The sequence below is a fragment of the Zerene cesonia genome, chromosome 2 (genome assembly GCF_012273895.1).
Source record: "Zerene cesonia ecotype Mississippi chromosome 2, Zerene_cesonia_1.1, whole genome shotgun sequence".
Lineage (NCBI taxonomy): Eukaryota > Metazoa > Arthropoda > Insecta > Lepidoptera > Pieridae > Zerene > Zerene cesonia.
The window spans coordinates 1851669-1875927 of record NC_052103.1 but is presented as its reverse complement, the minus strand read 5'-3'; the positions used below and the strand labels follow the sequence as shown (position 1 = coordinate 1875927).

Here is a 24259-nt window from a genome sequence, read left to right as displayed (position 1 = left end):
CGTAAAACTCGAGAACGGCTCGACCATTTTGAGTACTTTTACATTTTTTTAAGACACAAGGAAGGTTGTGATGAAATAACGTACCTACCATGGTTGAAGCTTGTTCAAACTACTAGTTAGTACCTAATAAGGTCATTAGGTGTCACAAAACGGCATGAAAATATTGAAAATAGAATGATATTAAGTAGGAAGGTTAAGTTAATTCATTTATTATTTATTAATAAAGAATATCTTTTTCAACATTTTGTATGTATTTCAAATTTCAATATCTTCCAAAAACAGTCCGCCAAATGTTAATGTTTGATAATGACATTACGTATATATTATAAATACGTCAACTGAGATACCTACTAACTAGAACGTTTTATTATAAATTTTAAAAAAGGTTTCATGTACATAACACATTGCACATAATTATTGGTTTATTACGCATTTCAAACATGTATTTAATTTTAAACAAAAACGACTACCTACCCATTATGTTAAGCATTAATGCAATAAACTGTTTAGAACATACTAAAATACTTAATAATGTATACTTTGTATAGAAATGACGACCAAAATTCTCATTAACAATCGTGAATACATACTTTAAATAAACCACTATATAAATTTATGACCACGAAATAACACAACTTGACAAACGCGACTTTCAAGTGATTACTGGTTGATAACAAACGTGATAATTAAAATTCACTACTAAAATCTCACCAACGTTCACAGTTGACATTTGATTAGTAAATGGCTACAAATCCCGATACTTTTATTTTAATCCTATTCCCTAAGATCTTTGCGACAGTGTATATATACTATCGAAAACACGATTATATTTTTTTAAGTATTCAAATACATAGCAGACACTTGTAACGAGCCGCGAGGCCGCTCGTCGAATGATTTCCGAACTGGCGCTGGTTGGCGCAGTGGGGCGCGGTGCTCGCGTCGCTTGCATTCCTCATTGCTGTGCAATTTGAGCAGTGTCGTCGAAGCTCGAGACGCGAACAAAGGAGCGCCAAGGGACGATCACGTTAACATACTGAAGCAAAATGTATAATATAGATATAGTGTTCGTTCACCGTGATTATTAATATTGCTTTTGACTCTTTTAGTATCTTGGTTTATTAAATTTAAACAGGTTAGTGCCAATTTAATTACAAATCATGACTCCAAAGGTTTGATAGAATCCCGATATTTCGAGCTCTTGTAATGGCGTCGTGCTTCACCCGGTTTTCTCTGCTGCGTATAATGCGTAAAGATAATGTGATATAATGAACGATCGTCGTGTGGCGTACGTGAAAATTGATGTCGAAACTAAGAATAATATTATACCTTAAATTTTAAAGTATTTAAGACGATCTTTGCGAATCGTTTGTTAATTTGGTACTCTAAACATCTAATAAATGGTAATTCTCTCCATTTGATAGCTGTTCATGCGGATCTGCAGTTGTCGTTTAGTTGATAAAATGGTTTGGGATAAAAGGTACGTTGAATGATAATATATCCCATATCTATAGAAAACATCTATAGAAAATCGTACTTAGTACGCATATTTGAAAGTCAATTCTGCAATCGTCATTTCATGTCATTAATCTTGATAGTTAGTTACGCAATACTATACACAAATCTTAGATATTTTTTTTAATATTTCTTAGTTTTATTGGAATATATAGGATACCTAGATACATTAATCTTAATTAGTAAATGTAGGCAACACAAAAAGGAACGGTCTATAGTAATTAAAAGAACTATTGCACATTACTATGTGCGCTACACTTATAAAAACATAATGCTTTGTTGCAATACACATAGAAACGAAACATCGAAGTTTGTTCAGACTTGAATACGACGTAGGGGCCCCGCTAGGGAGCAACCACGTGACATCCGTCCAACCGCGGGCCGGGCGACCGATCGAGGTAGAAAAGCAATAGCCGCCATTTTGTTCACTTCATTCGACACTGCGGCGCGATGGAGACGAGAGTCAAGGCGCTAGCGCGGGCGCTTTTTTATGTGGATATTTTGTAAAAGTGAACCTTGAATTTGTGAAACATTCAACTGCATTTAAATGTATTGTGTTAATATAAGGTACTACCGCATATTTTGCTTACTTTAAGATTTCGCGTGTGAGAACGAAGAAATGTAATACGTGTTACTTGTCAGACATCATATGTCGAAATCATATACCTACACTTTCTTAAAATTGCCCAATGATGAATTTAATATAATTATAACTTAATGAGCAAAGAAATCTGTAGTGATTGCGGAGGTTTATAACATCTAAATTTTGTTATTTGAAATTTATTTTTTACCAACCTACACGAAACTGTTTCACATAGTCCAAAAATATAAATAACCTAACGCCACCAATTTCTTGGAATAATACAAAATTAGAATAAATTACAATAAATATTAGTATTTAGTAACGACGTCTTACTGGTTTCTCAGTTCAATAGAATCGTTGCCGAGTGTAGCCGAAGATTCTCGAAACACGAACGCGATCATTAATTGCGTTCCGTTTACGACAGAATAAGTTTCGTAAAAATTATAGTACAGATACATAATTAAATAACATACATGACTTTACATGACTTTTTTATATACATAAGGTACATTATAGAGCTTCATACAATACACAAATTTTAATAAATCTCAGTTTTGATAAAAATATACATTCACTTAATTAAAATTGTTTTAATGATTTGGTACCTATTTTAGATGTTTTGTAGCGATATTTTTTAATTATACTACCGTCGTGATTTCTGGAGATATTATTTAGAGTGATTGAGTATGTTGTTTATTTTCATCAAAATATTTGTTTGGCGACGTAATTAATGGATATCTCGTAGTAGAAAATGTAGTTACGTTGTAAATATTTTAGGCAATATTGTTCGTAGCAATTAAATACTTATACTATTTTTGTCTAAGTATTTAATTGTCCGTATATTTTATTTGCAATTGCAAAATAAAATATCGGACAGTTTATGTCAATATTAGAAACTTAACGAAATTTTATGCTAATCCATCCGTTCCGTTATACGCTATTTTGCTCAGACACACTATGAAAAACATTCATTGTATGGCAAAAACGATTTTTTTCTCATATCTCGTATTTTTTTAGAAGTGCATAATATATTGTTTTCTATACTAAATAGTATATAAATTATAAAGTAGAAGATTTTGTTTGTTGAAACGCGCGAATCTATGAAACAACATGGACTGATATCAAAAAATCTTTCATCGTTGGATATCTATGTAATCTCTGAGTGCTATAGGCTATGCACGGTCCTCTAGCCGCCGGGGCGGTTCTCTAGTACATACAAGACAGTCCCACTTCACCAGGAGTGTTATGTTTTTTGAGTTGTGTATATTTCTTAAACATTTTGTGAATTAACGCAATTTTGCCAGCCGATTCTGAAAGGGCTTCTTATCTCACTTGCTTTGACAAAGGTTATTTCTGATGTAATCATCACGAGCATGATAATAACTCGCATATATGTTTTTTGACAATGCTCTGAAGTGTAGAAGTTATTTTATACATGACGTGATTGTTACAGAACATTGATAAAATGTGGTAACGGAGTATCTTCTGCTACAAATAAAAAAAAAAATGATTTAAATTTTCATATTTTGTTTAAATATTGCAAATGAAGAAAATCAATATCAGTTTGAATCTTCTTATTCAGGTGAGGTAAGGTACCGCCAGCATCTAGTTTCAGTGGTTTATACCAATTGTTGTGCTTAGAACTGGAATTAGAAGAATATCGCTTATATTTCGCAAGATTTTGGTCGATGGATAGAATTTCTGAGGAAATTAATAGCTCGATAATTTGTGGTAATTAGTTTCACTGTTCAATTGATTTAGATACTTTTTTAGTATATATTTATCTTGTTCTTCTCATATAAAGTTTTCCTAGAAATTTCCTTCGGAAGATATTACGTCTTTATAAGCTCGTATTTTGAGATGGCTTTATCCGAAACCTTATATTGAAACGATATGTTGAGGTTTTTGCGCATGTCTTGACATTAGAATTTGTTATCCGTGTGCATGTCAGCATATATTATGTTTGGTTTACGAGTATCTGATGTCCTCACCTTTCACAAGGCTTAGTTTGTATGAATTACTTGCAATATTAGCATAATTTACCATAGTTGCTTCGTAATTATCTGGCCTATTGTAATTTTTCATAACGAAATGATTATACGTAATATACTCCCATTGTTCAAGGATTATGTATTAGGTTGAATATTTAGAATAGGAAACACCAATATGATTAAAGTTGAACATATGCTCTATTGCTCAAGATCGAAAACGCTTAACGTATTGGTGATTTAAATTGCTGACAGCGCGTCGTGAGCACAGTATCCACATAGCGAAATGCGTGTTATTGTACTAATAAAAACGCTCTCGAACCGTTGTGACTGACATCCTATTCAACCTCGACGCGATGCGGCAATGAAGAAAATCCATGATGCGTATTAATTAATAAAATGGTTTATCATTAATTCACTAATTCAAAATATTTTGTGTTGTCACGAGCCAACAGGACCCATCCTTATTAGTTTTGGAGCGTAACATAAAGATTACGTTGTAACTCATTCCTTTTCATTATTCAATGTTATTTCAAATAACAGTAACACCTTCTGATACATTTGTGTGTTATTTATGATTTTCGAAGGGTCCTGAGGCTTAAATAATCTCTATCTTCGATTTCGATGGGCTACTTTTTTTATTATAAATTGAAGGACAATCCAAACACGAAGAAGGATCTCGTTTCGGCTTTTTTTTTACTCGATAGGAAAGAGTTTTAATTTGGTCCAGTTTTGGATTAGTACCTCCCCTAGGAGACACAGTATTCTTTAATAAAGTAAGAATAATTTTGCATTCTAATCTCAATCAAATGCTTTCAACATCATATTTCATAATTAAAGAAAAGTAGTTAGTAGTGATTTCGCCCGTCTTGTCTAAGTCGTCCGGTTCCTAACCATCCCATATCCTTTCTCGGGTCTCAAACTTTCTTTGTGCCAAATTTAATTCAAATCGGTTTAGCGGTTTTGGCGTGAAGAACACATAGACACATTTGCTTCTGCAATTATATTTATAGGGATTAATGAAACGCATTTAAATAGTGGCTAAGTATTTCTTTTTACATTCAGGGATTACCAAAACTCTATTTAAAATGTGTCGATTAAAAGTGATTTCAAAGTTGGCTTAAATCAATATCTTTTTTGAAATAATAATAATAAATGTATTCGTAGCGTTTACGTACGTTGTAATGAAAGATTATTTCACGTACACGTGTGGGAGATTTATTTGTATATTTTTTTTCAGCCGCGACCATGGATTCGGAATACGACAAAAAATTCGAAGAAATGAAGGAATACATTCCTTTTTTGGACAGTATGATCAAAAGACTGGAGAGCAACAGTGTGCCATCAAACCCTCGACAGGCCCAGCTCGATAAAATAAGATCTCTTAGAGATTTACTACAGGATAAGAAAAAAAGGTTGTTTTTTTTAAGGCTTAGTGCAATTTCAACTTATATCATTTAACTTATAACTTAGGTTTTTTTTTTTGTCATAGCGGGCAACTGAGCTGGTGGTTCGCCTGATGGTAAGCGATCACCACCGCCCATGAACATTCGCAAAGGTAGTGCCTCTGCGAATGCGCTGCCCGCTTTTAGTGGGTAAGGGAAAAGGAACGGATTCATGACAGGAAAGAAGGAATGGAGTGGGTCGGGTGAGGAAAAGGAAACGGGCCTCCGGCTCCCCCACTCACCGTACGAAACACAGTGGCATGCCGGTTTTCTGTGGGGGTGTGGTACTTCCCCGGTGCGAGCTGGCCCAATTCGTGCCGAAACGTGTTCGACTCCCACAATACAAGTTTACAACCACATAACAATTTACTGCTGAGTTACGTTCATTGGAATAAAATACATAATTTGTTTCAGAATGAAAATGGAGAATCTATTAAAATGCGAACAAGTATTGATCAATTTATACAAAAAAGTGGAACAGGTACTATGATATATTTTTTTATGATTTCCGTATTTTATTTTTTTTGTGATATTATTTTTTTAAATAAAAAACTTAAACGTTTATTTTATTTCAGAGGGAAATAAAACAAGAAATTAAGAGTGATAGCGATTTGCCAACTAAAAGTTCAAACCTGAGCCAGGTTAGGAATAAATTAAAGTCGGTTGCATCTAAGTTGAATCAAGATACATTACCAGAAATCGCTAGAGCGAATGAAACTGAAGAAGTGGTTGTTCCTGGCAGTAAGGAACCCGCATTATTTCAAAGGCGGCCCAATCTAAAATCAATTTCCCCTGCAAAACCTTTCAATGATTGTAAAGATACATCTCCAAACTCATCAAAAAGAAACTATACCCGCGTGCTTGTATCACCAGATCGGAGTTCAAAAAGATGGCCTGACAGTGAGGATACAAAATCCGACAAACTACTATTTAGTAGGCGCTCACCCCGCAGAATGCCTCGTGCAGTTTCACCTACATATCATAAAAAGGAAAGAAAAAAAGGAAAGGGCACTAAACAGGGCCAGTCGAAGGATTTAAATATTACTCTCAATGTACCAGAAGAAAAATTAGGTTCCCTAAGCACAGATGATATTTTATCCAGAATAATCAATTGCAGTGATAACGATGTTGATATTGCTACCTTACGTGAACTTCGCTCTCAAATATTAGGAGAACTGAAACAAACCGGCGTTGAAGAAGATATATCGGATTTATTGCTAAAATCTTGTAATAAACAAGCTATTAGTAAACAGACAAAGACAAAAGATGAAATTGAAGAAGGAGAGTTGTCTGATAGCGAAAGTGAAGCTATAGAAAGCATATATGGCAGTTTAGTAATAATGGATAAAGACAAATCTACAAGTACCATTAAAACTTCATTAGGTAGTGATCAATCACGTAAAATACAAATTTGCCTTGTAATCAATTCGGATAAAGGAGATGTAGTAAAAAATTCAGTAGATGAAGTGCCAAAAACAGATGCAAATGTTGATGTCTCTGATTTTGAGTCATTTGCCATAGAAAAGAAACGTGACAGCGATGAAATGTCACCTCAAAATTCTTCTTTGTATGAAAACCAAAAAATAACGGAAGACAGTGAAAGTACACATGAAACAAATAATGAACATATTAATGACGATAAAAAGAATGAAATTGCGAATGATACTTCTAATAGTTTACAAGTGAATCAGAATATCGACGACGATAAAAATAATGAAAGCGATAAACCGAATTCTCCTAAATTCTATAAACCTACAAATGAAGATGTCAAAGACTGTAAATCAGATTCGTCAGATAATCAAAATATATCGACTAATGCACCTACTTCGGCTCGTAAAAGTACAGATTGTGTAAGTATTGACGAAACAAAATATTCCTCTGAGACAAAAAGTACTAATATACCTCCAAGCGTGGATTCTGATGTGACTAATGTTTTACCGAATTTGCCTAGTAAAAATGATCAGTCGCAAACAATAATTAACGAAAAGTCGATGAACATTGTTAAATCCACAGATTCGTCTGCTGTCGAAATACCTTTGATAAATTTGGTAGAATCGACAAAACAACAAGTCGTATCTGAAATAGATATTTTGCAAGCATTGAAGAAAGAAATTTTGGGTGAAACAACATTTCCATTGGACAATGACATAGTGACACCACCTTTACATCAACCAAAAATTACTAAAGTAGCGAGCGCTCAAGAAATAGTGAAAAATAGAATATCGATCGAAAAATACAAACAGAAATCAAATTCCTCACCGAAGACTTTTCTTGATGTTAGCATTAAATCATCAAAAGAAGATCGAAATAAGAAACAGAGTTTGAAATTAACAGAAAAAGAGTGTAGCCGATTCAATTTTCCCATTAAATTGCCATTAGATGAAAGTTCCGAGGATGAGGTGAATGAATCAAGTTATTCTATAGACGATATATACTGTGATTTGGCCCCAAAATCACCTGATCATGACGATTTTGCAGACACAGGTATTAAACCACCCGTAATAATACCCAGTGATCCCGTTAAAACACCAGAACTAGTATCTACATTTGCAGATGTTGATATGAGAAAACCTTTAAATGTCACGATCGGTAGTTTACCTAATTTAAAAACGCTAAATGACACACAAGTTGAAAACAAAAGTGAATCAGAAGAAAACTTAAATTTTGAAAAAAAGAAATTGCAATTGGTTGATCCCAGAAAAAGTAGAACAGATTCTACTAATAAAGACGATGTATTTCCAACCTTTAATCCTCTGGAAAACAATATTAATACACATAATCAAAATAAGCGAAATTCGCTTCCTTCAACATCAAACATGTCATCGGGGCCAAATATGACCCCTTTAATAGCTCCTAATATGACTCCAATTATGATGACACCGAATTCTCGATCATTCGAAATGACTCCATCTCGCAATCCCTTCGACAATGAGGAATATCCTGACCGTAAACATGTTTACGCACCATTATTTCCTCCTTTAAATTCATTTGAATCAAAGGAAACTCCGATGGAATTTAATCGATTTGAAAATAATCGTCAGTGGGAAGAAAACCAACCGAATCCGCTGACGAAACGAGATGTAGATTATAGAATATTTAATCGTGATTGCTTTCAGAATGAAATAAGACAAGAAAATTTTATTGCTGATCCAAGGGATTCCTACAATAGAATGGATTGTCCTCCTAATCTACCCTTTGGTAGATTCGAAGGGCCTTCAACATCTATGCCTCCTTTCAGTAGACTTGACTGTCCATTAACACCTTTACCGTCTTTCGGAAGAATTGAATGCCCTGCAACACCGTTGCCTTCATTTGGAAGACTTGATTGCCCGGGTACTCCTTTGCCATCTTTTGGTAGACCAGAAATGCCAATGACTCCAGTACATCCGTTCGGTCGCTCAGATGGCCCGGTAACGCCAGTACATCCGTTCGGTCGATCAGATGGGTCGATAACGCCAGCGCATCCGTTCAGTCGCTCAGATGGCCCAATAACACCAGTTCATCCGTTCGGTCGCTCAGATGGCTCAGTTACACCAGTGCATCCATTTGGTAGGAATGATTATGGACAAAATTTTGCTGTTCGGCGCAATAGGCGCAATCGAAACTCTGAATTTGACCACTATTCTAGGTGGGAAGATGATACAGAAAAAGGTTATAGAGATTTTAAGTTCAATTCAGGCTTTAAATCAGAGCAAAGATTATTTAACTCTTCTTCTTCTGAATCGTACAAAAGATATGAACCCAATGTACCTAATAACGATATAAATAAATCTCGTGACAACAAACACGATAGATATTATAGAGAATACCCTCGAGATCGTGATTATAGAAGGGGAAGATCACAGAGCCGAGATAGTGAAAATAATCGGCATCAATCTAGAGATAATTGTAGAGGTGGTAGAAATTCGGATAAATATAAATTCTCGGACTCGAAAAATCAATATAATCCACGCGAGAAAAGTGTTACTCGAGGTAAATCAATAGAAAGAAACGTAGCAAATTCGTTCAATAGAGCTTCCAGCGTCAGTCGTAGCTCTCAAAACGATAGCAAATTATCTATACAAAATTCTGCTGGCCGCTCGTTTACTATTGATACGAGTGTGAAAAGTACCTTTCAGGGCTTAGATAGCGGGCAATCGGATAATTTTAATGTTCGAAGACAACGAGCCGCCAGCGTTGGACGTTCAGTTGTTCGAGAGTTTGACGACCGCGATGACCGTGACTCACATATGCTAAGAAATGATTTACAAAGAACAATATCACAACATTTAGAAAAGCGCAGAAGTTTTAGTCGCGCACGCAGTGTTGGAAGGGATGTTTCTGTTCAGCGCTGTAGCAGCTTAAATGATATTAAGGCCGATTTACGATCTTTTAAATTGAATAATGACATTAATGTAAAGAAAAAACATGAAAGAGAAAAATCTAACAAACTCATTAAAAATAAAGACATTCACCATAAAGGTCAAAAAAATAATCCAAATGAAAAATACTCTCCCAGGAAGAATTATAGAGATCCCAGAATTCGACGCGAACCGGGATTAGATACAAGTGATGATAATAAACATCACAGTCATGATTCTAGAGGCTATGGAATAGTTTATTCTGATGATAATATATCTAAAGGTACAATACTTGGTCCTGGTTCTTGTGTTAAGAATTACAGAATTCCAAAAATTAAACGATCACCAGAGAAAACAATTGTCAATGAAAGTTTAAAAGAAATTAAACAAAGAGAAACCTCGGAAGCAACGTGTGAGTCGGAGGATACGAATAAAAAAGCAGAGACAAGCACACAAGAATGCACTAAATCGAACAATATGGAAGTATCAACTAAAAAATGTAATAATACGTCATCATCCCTTTCAAATAATAATGAAATAGATGTAAAAGTTACTTTAGTTAGTCGTGAAATACTATCAGATTCTGTAAAAAGTTTTGATGGTGGGATAAAAAATAATGAAACTGAACTTTCAGTTCCAGTCCTTGAAAATAGCAATAGGCGAATAACAAGATCTCTTAAATTTAGCTCTGGTGTAGAATCATCATTAGATTCACCTGTAAAACGAACTAGAAAATGCAAGAAACCTGTTATATATGATTCAGAATCTGATTCAGAACAAAATAGTTGTAAAGATGAAGATGAAAAAACTGAAAATGATGATGTAAGAAAAACGGCTTTGAAAATTAATTTAGTAAACAAAATTTCGACATCTAAACAAAAACTTGCAACCGACAAAGCCGATAAAAAATGTAATGATGATTTGAATTCTAGTTTTAGCGATATATTTTCGGATAATGTTGCCTCGGATCCAGTTTTAGATAATATTAACGCTCTGATAGCGGATATAGATCACGACTTGGATACATCAAAGACCATGGACTCGCAAAACCAATTTACACAAGAAATAACACTAGAAAATATGCTAGAGAATATAACATCGTCAGATAGTATGGAACCCGAAAAATCTAGTCAAGTAATAAATGTTCCGCAAATCGGGAGGGAACCAAGATCTAAAGACTTTGACTTTGAAAAGCAAGAAGAAAATAATATAAATTATACCAGCTCAAGCGCATTTGAAAAGTCAAAGGACGGACGAGAAAATATACAGGATAATAATTGCACTGCCACAGATAAGTTAAATCCCAAAGAAAATGACAACATTGATTCTCTCGAAAATAGCAAAAATGCAGATAGTGATAAGAATGAGGCAGTAGTATCTACTACAAAAGATGATGTACAGGATCAAAACAAAGAAGCAAATACAAAAGATCATAATGATGTTATGACCACACCAGATAGCACAATAACTTTAAATAATGCGAATGAAGCAATAAGTCAAGAGGTCCCTGACAGTACAAATGAATCAAGTAATGATGTCATATCGACCAATTGTGAAAATGATAATGTCAAACAAATGTCAGAAGTTCACAGTAAAGATTCTTCAACAGTCCATTCATCGCAAGATATAGATAAAGGGGATACTATCGGAAAGTTCTTGTCAATTTTGCAAGATAGCAGTAGAATTAATGAAGTTTTATCATTTCTTAGTGAAAAGTCATTAGATAACGAAAAGATTAAAAAAAAATTAGAAAAATTCAGAGAAATTGTATTAGATGATGAAGATGATAAAAAAGACAACAATAGTTCTTGTATGAAAAATGATTGTAATGAAACTGAAGTAAAAAGTACGTCGGACTCTGGTGAATTCCTTGAAGTAAAAAAATACACAGAAATTCCAGATGGTAGTTCTATACCGGAATCAAAATTATCTATTGAAAAGTCTACAAAAGAGAACATAAACAAAGTAACTGATGAAAATACGAATACAAATAACGATTCAAATAAAAATGTTGCAGAAAAAGCTGGTGATGAGGGAACTATCCTTAATGTACCAGGCACTACGGAGAAGCACGATAATGATAATGCAAAAGAAAAAGTGATAAAGATTAAAGATAATACTGAAGATATCGAAGAACCACAAACTAAAACGATTTCCGGTAAGAAAATATTAAAAGGTAACCGAAAGAGTAAAAAACGTGGATTAAATAAAGGTCAATCAAAGAACATAAATCGTGTAACGAGATCTGGAGCAATATCTAAACCTAAAGGAAAAAAGCCATCACGAGAGCTTTTAAGTCTTCAGGCGGACATAAGAGAAATGTTCATAAAAGATGACATTTTGGGAGGGACTACTGGTATAAGAATGTGTCGTTTAGCGAAATTAGTAGACGAAAAATCTCAAAGCCCAAAAGAGGAAGTATCAAAGTCTGAATATGAACCAATTGTACGAATAGAAAAGTTTAAAAATATAAATAGCTATGACTCAAATGAATCCACTGAAAAAAGCTCTAAGAAAAAGAATATTAAAACAAAATCCAGGGCTGCTCCTGACACCGGAAATAAAACTGTTACTGATAATTCAAAAACCAAGACAAGTACTGAAAATGACCCATATCTTTTTGAAACTGATTCATTCAGTGAAAGCTATACAAATGAAAAGGAAGATGAAAGTGTCTCTGAGTGTGAAAGTGATTCAGCAGATTCATTCAAAAGTGAAAATACGGAACAAATGGAGGTGAAGAGGAAACCAAAACGAAGGAGACGTGCTTGGCAAGCGGGAGTTATAGTACCCAAAAATAAGAAAAAGAAAAATCAAGCTCATGCACAACCGAAATTGACAAATAACTCTTCCGATAATCCGTTGATACTAGAAAATAAAGCTAATATTCCTGATCCTAATTGTTTTACAGACAAGAATTACTGTTTCATTAGAAATGTTTCCACATATTCATGCCGTTTGTGCGAATATGAAGGAAGTCACATAGTTAATCATTATAAGAAGAAACATCCTCAAATTGAAATACCACTCTCTCGTATGAGTGCTGATATAGCAACGGAAGCTATAAAGCAATGTGAAAAGGTGAATCTGCAGTCTATAAGTAAGCTACCTAGTAACCGATATATTTGTAGGTTTTGCTTTAAAGAATTTTTTAATCATAAAAATCTGTTGGAGAATTTCTTTTGGCATATAGTAAGTGTACATACTGGAGAGTATAAAGAAAGTCGTTCCGGATGTGATAATGACGCTCAATATCAATCTGATTTAGACATCCCCCCTCCTCCTGTAGCTCAGAAGGGCCAATTAATCGGTTATATTTGTGGAATATGTAATTACACACAAGTATCATTAGAAAATTTGAAGAACCATGTTATTAAAAGACATAATGATAAACAAACTGAAGTATTTACTATCAACATGTCTCATATGTCCACAAAAACAATGAATACTCTTCTAAAACGAATGCAAAAATTTAGCAATGCAAAAGGAACTGAAGAACAGCGTAATCTTAGAAGCACAAGAGCAAATGTTAATACTGACGTTAATGATGAAAAAAGTGATTCCGATGAAAGCGATACGTGTGACAATTCATCGACATCGAGTTCTATCCAAGAAAAAAACAAAACAATTAACGATAACTTTTTTAGTATTCAATCTAAAATAACATTTGAGAATGATAGTGATACCGATAAAATGTCAAATCAACAGGAAAGTATCTTGAAGAAGGTTAAATTGGAGCCAGAAATTATGGATAATCCAACAGAATTTGAAGAAGTATCTGACATGAGTGCTCCATCGCTACCATATGATGAAGGAGACACTCCTAAAGAAAGCGAAAAAGATATACCAAGTAACGATATATTCCAATTACCTCATTTCAAGGTAAGCTATTCTGAATCTGGGTCGAAGGAATATATTTGTTGCATTAACAATATGCACCACTATAAATCTACTTTATTAATATCATTAAAAAGACATGTACAGATAAAACATTCCGAGAAATGGGATGGTTATTGCTGCATTTGCAAAGCCATTGTAACTCCTCTAGGAGTGTATAATTTTTATCATTGTTTAAATCATTTTCTCGAGAATCACTTTGATAATATTCCCGTCATGGAGAAAGACGCGACAGAAACGGCTGAGCAAACTAATACACAAACAAAAAATATCGAGACCATGAGCACTCCTAAACCATTTCTATCTGTGCGGCCTTTATCTGAACTTATTTCTAAGAATACTGACAATGAATATTCCACAAACACTCCGAGATTTCCCAAAATCGAGAGTGTGGTAAGTCTAGGAACGGCCGCGGAATCCAATAATAGTACTCTCGTTTATCCTCGAACAGAAGTTGCACAAGCCGAACCCAAAAACTACTTATACGAAGAAGCTCAAGCCGAAATAATGTTGAAGAAAAATAGAATAGTATTGGATGCTATGATGACTCATGAAAAATTGGTACATGTATTCAAATGTGCAGGAAGATTTTGCTCATTTACGACTGACAGCGCAGAAGATGCTCTCCTCCATGCAAGCACACACACACGAGTAGGGGGTGACAATGCATTGAAATGTGTCTATTGTGATTACGATACTTCAGACAATGCCATCGATTTGATAACACATGTGTTTAAAACACACGGCTACTGCCAATACGTATGTGGCTTTTGTTTTTACCGAGCGGCTGCGAGCCAATTAGTAAACGCGCATATTTGCCGGATGCATGGAGATGTACAAGTTAAAACGGTTTTAAAAACTTCCTTTGCGACTGAACCTATTAATGAGACAACACCTTTAACGAGAGTAGATGCAGTTCCATTCTACATATGTAATATCGGTAAGTTTAAATGATATTTGTTTAGATTTATAACCGTCGCTAGCTCGTCTATAATAAAATATTATAAATGATTGTCACTAAAGACCTTTTATTTAAACATGTATGTTTATTTGTTTTGATTGAATAATGTTATATACATTCAGTTTAAATAGCATTGATTTATTTATTGTTACTGAAAACATTTAATCTTGATTACAGAAGAAGAAGAAAATGGCGCATGCAAATTTAAAACGTATACCCCAGGAAAGTTTTGTGAACATATAACTCTTAAACATAAAAATACAACCGAATATAAATGTTTCGTGAGTATTATTTCTTAACGTGTAATATAATTGTTTATTTGTGCTAAGTGTTGTGATGTAAAATCTTTTTCTAGGTATGTCATATCTCTTCAACATCGGTGGCAGAATTAATTCAACATCTGAAAACACATGGACTAAGATTATATCAATGCGTTTGGTGCGTTTTTGGAGCAGATAATGAAAATGACCTATTAGCCCATGCTTCAAGCAAACATCCAGCATTACAACCTCAAGCATATTTGAGAGTTATTACCAACAAGGTGAAACTCGATATTTATTATGATTATTTCATTATTTGTAAAAATAAGAATATTGCTTTAATACCTAATTATTTATTTCATTTACAGGAGGGAACATCGGAATATAGAGTATTACCTCTAGCGCAACTAAATAAATCTAATATCCCTACATTAGAAATAACACCCCACGGTCTTAAAGAAAATCCAGTAAAAGAAGCCGAAAGATCTGTGGACTTGGAAAAACTTATTGGTCATACGACAAATTTTATAGAATCTATGGCTACTACAATTGAATCAGAGGCAAATAACAAAAATCAAGATGCAAATGGTAGTTTTCTATTACAACCATCAACAAGTTTCGATACTAGACCAGTCACTCCCCCCGCATTTGTTCCAGAGACGTTTACACCATCTCCAAATATCAAGATAGAGGAGCCGAAGACATCTCCTGTAAAATCTTTGATAAACACATCTGATGAAATAGTGTGCTTAGATAGTGATGATGAGGATAACACGAATACTACGCAAAATATTGTTAACGAAAGTTCTTTCCCCAGCGAATTAGATAAAAAGTATACAAAGTTGCCTGCGCAACTTTTATATTTGTGTTCAAAATGTAAGCTTATATCGAAAAATGTGAAAATTTTTAAACTCCACCTTCGATCATGCTTCCCTTCTAATACTGCTGAAGTGCCATGTGCATACTGCTCATTTAAAGGCACTAGAGTACCCTTAGTAAAACATTATTCTGACGTCCATCTTTTAAAATCAACGACTAGTAATCTATTCCATTGCTTCAAATGTACCGAAGTTTTCCCGACAGTGATGCAAGCGAAAGATCATCTTAAGCTACACCACAATGTAACCTCCTATAATGTAACCTCGAAATATCTGAATGGACAGCAAGTGTGCATTGTGGGTGAAAATGTAAAGAAGACTGTTTCTGGACGCAAACGATCTTTGGGTAGTGGTGAAAAAGTGGAGGAACCGCCGGCTAAAATGAAAAAATTTGGTCCTCAAGATGTTGATCAGTTGCCTATTAACCCTATCTTGGATTATTCAGTATGTTGCGCTCTATGTGAATTTAGTACAAAAGTTCGTTTGAATATGGTTCGTCACTTACAACTCCATGCGAATCAGCAGCCCGTCCCGCAAACTGCACCAGTGAACCCCGTTCCCCACCTTGAAACCAATGAAAAGCATTTCGATAAAATGGTGAACCTAGCGTCGAGTTCTTTGATTATCCGTACGTCAGAGAAAACTAACAAAAACGAAAGTCCCATAGTCAGCGTCCTCATCCCACCTGAAGAGGCAGCACGCTTTCCCAAGTATGTTCCCGAGAGGCAACGTAACACCTGTGGTGCGAAAGGTTGTGCTTACACATCCGTTGATGAAAACATGTTAAAATATCATTGGGAGGCGTTGCATTCGGGTAGCAACACCTTTCACTGCGTACATTGTCCACCCAACCAAGCTTTAGACACCACCCTACCTCTTACAGCGTCTCGCATTATAGCACATCTGAAAATGCATGACGTTCGTCTATATGCGTGTTCACAATGTTCTTATTATCATTATAGGCGTCAAGTGGTAGATAAACATATCAAGGAGATTCATAAGACAGGCAATGTTATGATTGTTAGGGAGGAAATTAGTCATCCTTCAGCTAATGCTGCAGTACCCGTGGCGCCAACAGTCGCAGCGCCTACCATGGACTTGAAACCGTGGCAGTGTGGTCTGTGTGAATTTAAGAGTTTGTTACGACCAGAAGTAATCGAGCATTGCGCGAAGAACCACCAATCTAAGATGCAATATAAATGCGCTTATTGTGCATTTAGGACTTCAAATATGGAAAATATAACAAAACATCAGTCTTTGTCTCATCAAGGGAAACCCGAGGAGACATTGTACTATTATTACAGAGAGGGCTCTCTGCCAAGCTCTGATGGGATTCCATATTGGCAAATACAAAAAAAGAAGTTTAATATGCACGAAACGCGTGTAAAACTGGAAACATCTGAATCTGTAACGTCAGCTGCGTCCACGGTACCTCAAAATCCACCTACTACTACAGTTGATTTGAATATAGTAAAACAGGAAGTAATAGAAGCTCAAGAAGAAACCATTGAAGACCTCTGTAAACATTTTGGAGAATTTTGCGAACCGAATGGACTGAAATATAAATGTTCGTTATGCAAGAACGTCATAGAAGATACGAAGGAGGCAATGCAATCCCATTTATATGAAGAATTAAAATATAGGAAGTAAGTTGAACGATTCTTTTAATTTACAAAAAAAAAATAAAAAACATATAAAGTAATGCTTTTATATATTTAAGATGAATTGATACATTGATTATATTACCATCGTTACTCGTGTGGCTTCTCCGTATTAGAACTTTGTGTTTTTGTTTGTACTGCTATATAAAATTATGTATAATGATATGTAATACATACATAAACTTTCCACATTTCAGATGGGGATGTAGTATATGCTTATACAAAGCTTTTCACAAACGCGGTTTAAGTGAACATATGCAATCTGAACATCGCCAGAATCGAGATCCTGTGGAGTTAAACGTAGACATGAGAGTAGAGACATGGGTTACCAAACAATTGGAATATCAACACTCAATTATCGAGAAGAATAAAGAAAAATTAGCTCAACAGAAGGAAGAAATCCTCAAACAACCTCCTGGTTCTTCACTATTACTGTCGTCTCAACCCGACACCGTTTCGATACCGAAACCTTCGACTCCTAGTACAGAGAAACCAAGCTTGGAAGATGTAGCGAAGAAATTTGGTCCCTTTGGTGCTCCTGTAAACATGTCTTACTGTTGTCCAAAGTGCAACGTTGTTATTCCGGAAGACAATCTAATGCGCGATCATCTGGAAACAGAATTAAACAAGATCAGGTAAGTTATAACATTTCTTTACATACTTTGTTATATTAAACTAGCTGCGCCCCGCGGTTTCACCCGCGTAAGTCCGTATCCCGTAGGAATATCGGGATAAAAAATAGATGTTAGCCGATTCTCAGACCTACCCAGTATGCTTACCAAATTTCAGAGGAATCGGTCAAGCCGTTTCGGAGGAGTATGGCAACGAAAACTGTGACACGAGAATTTTATATATATAGATTATATTTCTAATTGGTTCTGTCGCATAAATACCTTCGTATAAATAAATAAGTCGTAATTTAAACTTTTACAGGTGGTGTTGCAGTGTATGTCCACTAACATTCCAATCGTATCACCAAGCTCAATTTCACTGTAAAACCCACACGGGCATGTCGTCTCGTCCACTCGAAGCGCCAAGAGACACGGGGCTCAGAGCTTCGTGGGTTAATGCTGTTTTGGATACGCAAAAAACCTTAATGAATAACAATCCTGCACCAGATAATGCGACACAACCCTCAAACCAATTACACTCACCGGAACCAGACAACTCCTTGCTCGTAGTCAGATACGAAGAAAGAGTACCAACACCTGAAGTAGAAGCTATAAACAGATCTACCAGTGAAGACGAGAAATTAATTATCGACGAATCACTCAAGAATAGAAAGAGGAAAGCTTCCCTTGTTTGCGATTATTGCACCTACACAACCACAAGCGAAAAATTCTTAAAGGATCACAAATTACGGCATTATGGGCTGCAGCCTTCCACCTGTTTCTACTGTAAATTAACTGGATCAACGAAAACGCTATCGAAACACCAAAAGATTTATCATTCCAATCAACCGCCCAACATAGTATCCACGGAACTTCCTGCCACCGATCCGCACACTTGGATAAAGGAACTAAAAGACCGTAACGCCTACAACGTTATTATATGCCTGCGATGCCAGTCACCTTTAATGGAGACAAATGCCAAGTCCCACGTACACGAAGATTCTGAACCAGTATTTTGTAAATTCGGAGAAGTTGTTGTAAAATGCACGACCTGCTCCACATTACATATGGATGTCAATAAATTCTCAATTCACTGCAAATCTCAGCATCCAGATGAAGATAACTATGTGTTTTATAAACTCACCCAAAACAAACTGCCGCAGTTCAGTTGCTCTCACTGCCCGCAGAAATTTAGTCTAAAGAAAGATTTAAAGACACATATCGAGTGTTCGCATATAGGCGAAGTAAGTAAGCAAACGTTTGATTCTCTTCCGACTACCTCTGCTCAGAGTGAAGTGATTTTATTAGATGATGAAGATGACGGATCAACGTCTCGAAAAGTACAACCACCCAATAGAAAAGTTGCAAGAAAATCTACAACAAAGTTGCCAAATGTTAGAGCTGTGGCGAAGAAATCAACAACAAAGCTACCTTTTTCTGCACCACGTGAAGACGAAGAGTACTCGTATTATGGTACCAAACCATCTACCGATGATCTTGACAATATAACAACTTTAATGCCATTTTATAATACCCTTATGCCATTTACCTACAAGAAGTTAAAAGAAGTGCTAAACATTACTCCTCAAGTGAGAGTTGAAAAAATAAGTATTGTCGAGGAAAAGTGATTGTATATAGATTTATAATTATGAACAATTCCTAAATGTCTACCTTTTGGGGAGTCTAATCTGTGATTCAAGCATTCTTAATTTAGTTTATAAATACCTTAACTCACTAGTTATATTTAAGATTTTCTAGATTTTATTGATTTTTCGACTGATTTAGTGATAGATTCTTAAGTCAGATTTAATTTTGTTTGTTGTTTTGTCAGCGTTTTTTTATTGTAATTCAGATTGTAACAATTTGATTACTATGTAGGAGGTTGTGTTGATATAAATTATATCATGAATGTATGTACATAATTGCAAGAGTATGTTGGTTAAAATAACCATTTTTTTTTCTTCCTAAGATAGAAGCAAATGATTGTGCCGAATCCATTTGATTTTGTCAGGTGTAATTATTTGTGCGGAATAAATCAGATTTTTTTATTACATCAGTGTTTCTTTTTGGTTTATAATTCCTTTCTTGAATAGGAAACGTACAAACATATCCACCTATACCTATCTTATTATCGTATTAGAACTTCAGCATGAAATCCTACTTCCTACTTATATTCTATCCCACTAATATCATAAATGCGAAAGTTTGTAAGGATGTGTGTGTGCTTGTTGCTCTCTCACGCAAAAAGTACTGAACCGATTGCAATGAAATTTGGTACGTAGACAGCTGAACAACTGGAATAACATACAGGCAACTTTTTATTCCGATATTCCTACAGGATACGGACTTACGCGGGTGAAACCGCGGGGCGCAGCTATTTATATTATAAATTTAAAAATTATATATTATAAATACGAAAGTTTGTGAGGATGTCTGTATGTTTGTTACTCTTTCACACAAAAGCTACTGAACCGATTGCAATGAAATTTGGTACGTAGAGAGTAGAACAACTGGAGTAACACGGATACGGATTACGGACTTATGCGGATGAAACCGTGGGGTGTAGCTAGAGTTTACTAAAAGAGTAAATTAAGATGGTGTTAATATCTCTTCATCTCAGTTAAATGCAGAAATTTATATTTCGTTTAACTTTCGTCAACATTCATGAATATGATTAGTTGAAAAAAGAAAATTAATGAATATCGCGTTTAAAATCCGTTTAAAAGTGTTTAATTTCTGAATTATTAATTGTTAAAGTGTAGCTACGTGAAATTAAACTGCTGTGACGCTCGGTATTATAATCATAGATAATATACTATATATACGACAATTATAATCGATTTTAAAAGAAAATACTCATAATAATCGTAAATTAAATTTAATGATATGAAACTATTTCACGTGTATACATTATAATTTAAAGTCATCGAAAAAATAATAGTGGGCATATTTTCATCTCTTCATTACTCTTAGATTGCTTGCGTGAATTTTTGAAACATGAATGTTTACTAAAGTATTTAGTAAAAATTCACGTTTGCAAAACATAGTTGGCGTTGTTTTGCATAGTACAGTTGGTATACCACAGATAACAACACTGCAAAGTGCCGTTTATGAAGGATAGATGGCGATCCTTATGTAAAGTTCATATAATACTTACATTTGTAACCACTTCTTTGTCTAGATGGCGCTGCAATATAATAGGCATGCATAATCCAAATAGATTTAAATATGCATTTTATGAAGGACTCAGATTATCGGCTGATTCTTTTTATCTTCTAGATCTGTCTAGATCGAGTTTTATTTAAACCATTATTATAAAAAAACTGTTTATTTTAGCTATTTCCATAGAATAATGTCCTATGGAACTCTACTATGGGGCACGGCAGCAATTATCACACTTCACACTAATATTATAAGTGTGCAAGTTTGTTTGTTTGGATGTTTGTCCGTCAATGACGCTGAAACTACTGAACGGATTTTGATAAAATTTGGTATACAGACAGGGTATGAGCTGATGTAGGTGAAAGGATACTTTTTATCCCGTTTAAATGGTCCTTTGTAATAAAACAGGATTCTTGATATCCTGGCGTAGCCTGGACGAGCGTCTAGTTGAAACAAAATTAGTTTTAGCGTTGAAACAAACTAGTTGAAACAATATTCTAAAAAAAGGGGAAGGACCTATGAGACCTCTGTAACAATACTAGCATCGTTTTTGTACCATCACAGTATATATCTAATAGCATTCTACATGTACCTACACTATAACACCGACTTTCACACAAGAGTAGGTGTTAGACATTGTTATAGCATAAGGAATAAAATTGAAATGAAATGGTTAAAAGCACTGGTGGCTCAGTGGTGAAAACCTCTGACTTCAAAATCGATAAGTCGGGGTTCGAGACCGGTCGAGGGTGCAGGAAATAAATTGATTTTTCAATTTATCTGCACATGTGGATAACATCAACATTGCTTTAAACGGTGAAGGAAAAACATCGTGAGGAAACCGGCATGTCCAAGAATCAAAAAGTTCGACGACATGTGACATCTGCTAACCCGCACTTGGCCAGCGTGGTGGATTATGGCCTGAACCCTCTTAGGAGGCCTCTGTCCCAGCAGTGGGAACATATATGGGCTGATGATGTTTTCCGGCTTTCTAAAAGTAAAAAGTTTATTTATGGGATAAGGCTTTTACGATAGAATTTGTATAAGCATAAATCTATCTTGAACTCCTCCTTACTAGACACAAAAATCATATCAATAAATGAATTTGTTGCGACGTGAAAGAAAAAATACTATCGTATTAATAATTAAAAATTAGGATGACCATAATGATGACGTGATGACGTGAAATTATATTGACATGACATTAATTACGTTTTGTCATAATGAAACGATTGTTTTGTAAGATGTAAAAAGCTTTTCTTAAAAAGCGTATAGCTATCATCCAAGCGTCATATTAATTACATAAACCACTCAAACATTATATATAGATGCAGACAAGAATTTTCGTGTTTATAATAATAATATTATCGAATGATTTGTTCGGATATTAATTCGTGTCCGTGGAAGCTTCAGCAAATATCAGAAGAGAAGTGTTTGTACAAAGAAATTCGTTTCTGATACGATCTCATATTTACTTTATTTCACTGATTTAAAATCTCTAGATACCGCTAATTAATAATGACTTCAACATAAATTATTAATTAACTGACATACTTTACATTAAACTAGTCATAAAAATTATGTCATGTAATCAATATAACAAAACTTAATATGTATCCTACTAATATTATAAATGCGAAAGATTGATGCTCTTTCACGCAAAAACTGCTGAACAGATTGCTATAAAATTTGGTACGTAGACAGCTGGACAATTGGAATAACATATAGGCAACTTTTTATCCCGATATTCCTACGGGATGCGGACTTACGCGGGTGAAACCACGGGGCGCTGCTAGTTATATATAAAGTAAACTAAAGTTCATAAATTATTTCATAAAGTAGCACACTGTGTTGGAAGCGCTATAGATCTAATATATAAAATTCTAGTGTCACAGTCTTCGTTGCCATACTCCTCCGAAACGGCTTGACCGATTTTGATGAAATTTTTTGTGCTTATCCGGTATCTATGAGAATCGGCCAACATCTATTTTTCATACCCCTATACGTGCAGCTAGTAGTAATATAATTTACTCGTTACAAACCGCGCTTCATCTATTAAGGCTCATTCCATAGAATTTCCCGCTATTTTATAATTGAATGTATAACGAATAAGATTTTCATTGGATTGCTTGTACAACCAATAACCCTTTAAGATCAAAATACTTGTACAGTATAATCCATATTAATATTATAAATGCGAACTTAACTCTGTCTGTCTGTTACTTAATCACGCCTAAACCACAGAACCAATTTGCATGAAATTTGGTATGGAGATATTTTAATACCCACGGAAGGGCATAGGCTACTTTTTATCGCGAAAAGAGGGTAGAAGGGGTTGAAATAGGGGATGTAAGTTTGTATGAAAGTTCGTTATTGTAAAACTGATTTTGATAAAATTTGGTATGAAGATGGAGCTGAACTTGGGAAAGGGTCTACAATGCTTATGTCCAGACCTTGGGAAAGACTATAGACTACTCCTTACCATGTCGCGCGATATAACCGAATTCTTCGCGGGCGTAGCTGCGGGCGGAAAGCTAGTATACTATATATACTTGTGGTATCCAGCTAATTAAATTCTGTACTCAACTCCCATGATGTTCACAGCGTTGTTGTTTTATGATCTATGTTTACATATACGTTACATCTCTAACTCAAACGTTTATTCATTCAACACCATTCAGAAGTGCTTTTGAATCGTCATACACATATTATATTAACATTTACCACCCGTTCGGAGAGCACTTTCTACACAAAAACGCCGGCAGTAAATACTTTATTTTCATATTCTTGTAGCTTATTTTCAACATACTTATTTTCCACAAAATATTTCTTAAAAAGAAAAAAACATATCTAATGTTTTGAACATACAACAGGTTTTTATTAGTTTAGTAGAATACGCTATAAAGTAAAATTTAGAATGAGTTGTAGTATCGCATTAGAATATCTGTGGAATAAGCATAA

General features: G+C 34.8%; 1 protein-coding gene across 2 annotated transcripts; it reads left to right on the top strand.

Moving 5' to 3' along the window:
- Positions 1 to 49: 49 nt before the first annotated feature.
- LOC119832872 lies at positions 50 to 20187 on the top strand. 2 transcript variants are annotated; one of them, XM_038356676.1, is made up of 9 exons: positions 50 to 1132; positions 5324 to 5498; positions 5943 to 6009; positions 6104 to 14705; positions 14904 to 15007; positions 15082 to 15267; positions 15355 to 17510; positions 17723 to 18160; positions 18459 to 20187. In XM_038356676.1, exons 2-9 carry the CDS (start codon positions 5332 to 5334, stop codon positions 19762 to 19764), a joined length of 13026 nt encoding a protein of 4341 aa, XP_038212604.1. In that variant the 5' UTR covers positions 50 to 1132; positions 5324 to 5331; the 3' UTR covers positions 19765 to 20187. The 2 variants fall into 2 exon arrangements, with proteins under 2 accessions (XP_038212604.1, XP_038212613.1); XM_038356685.1 differs by lacking the exon at positions 50 to 1132 and adding an exon at positions 1665 to 2079.
- Positions 20188 to 24259: the final 4072 nt, after the last annotated feature.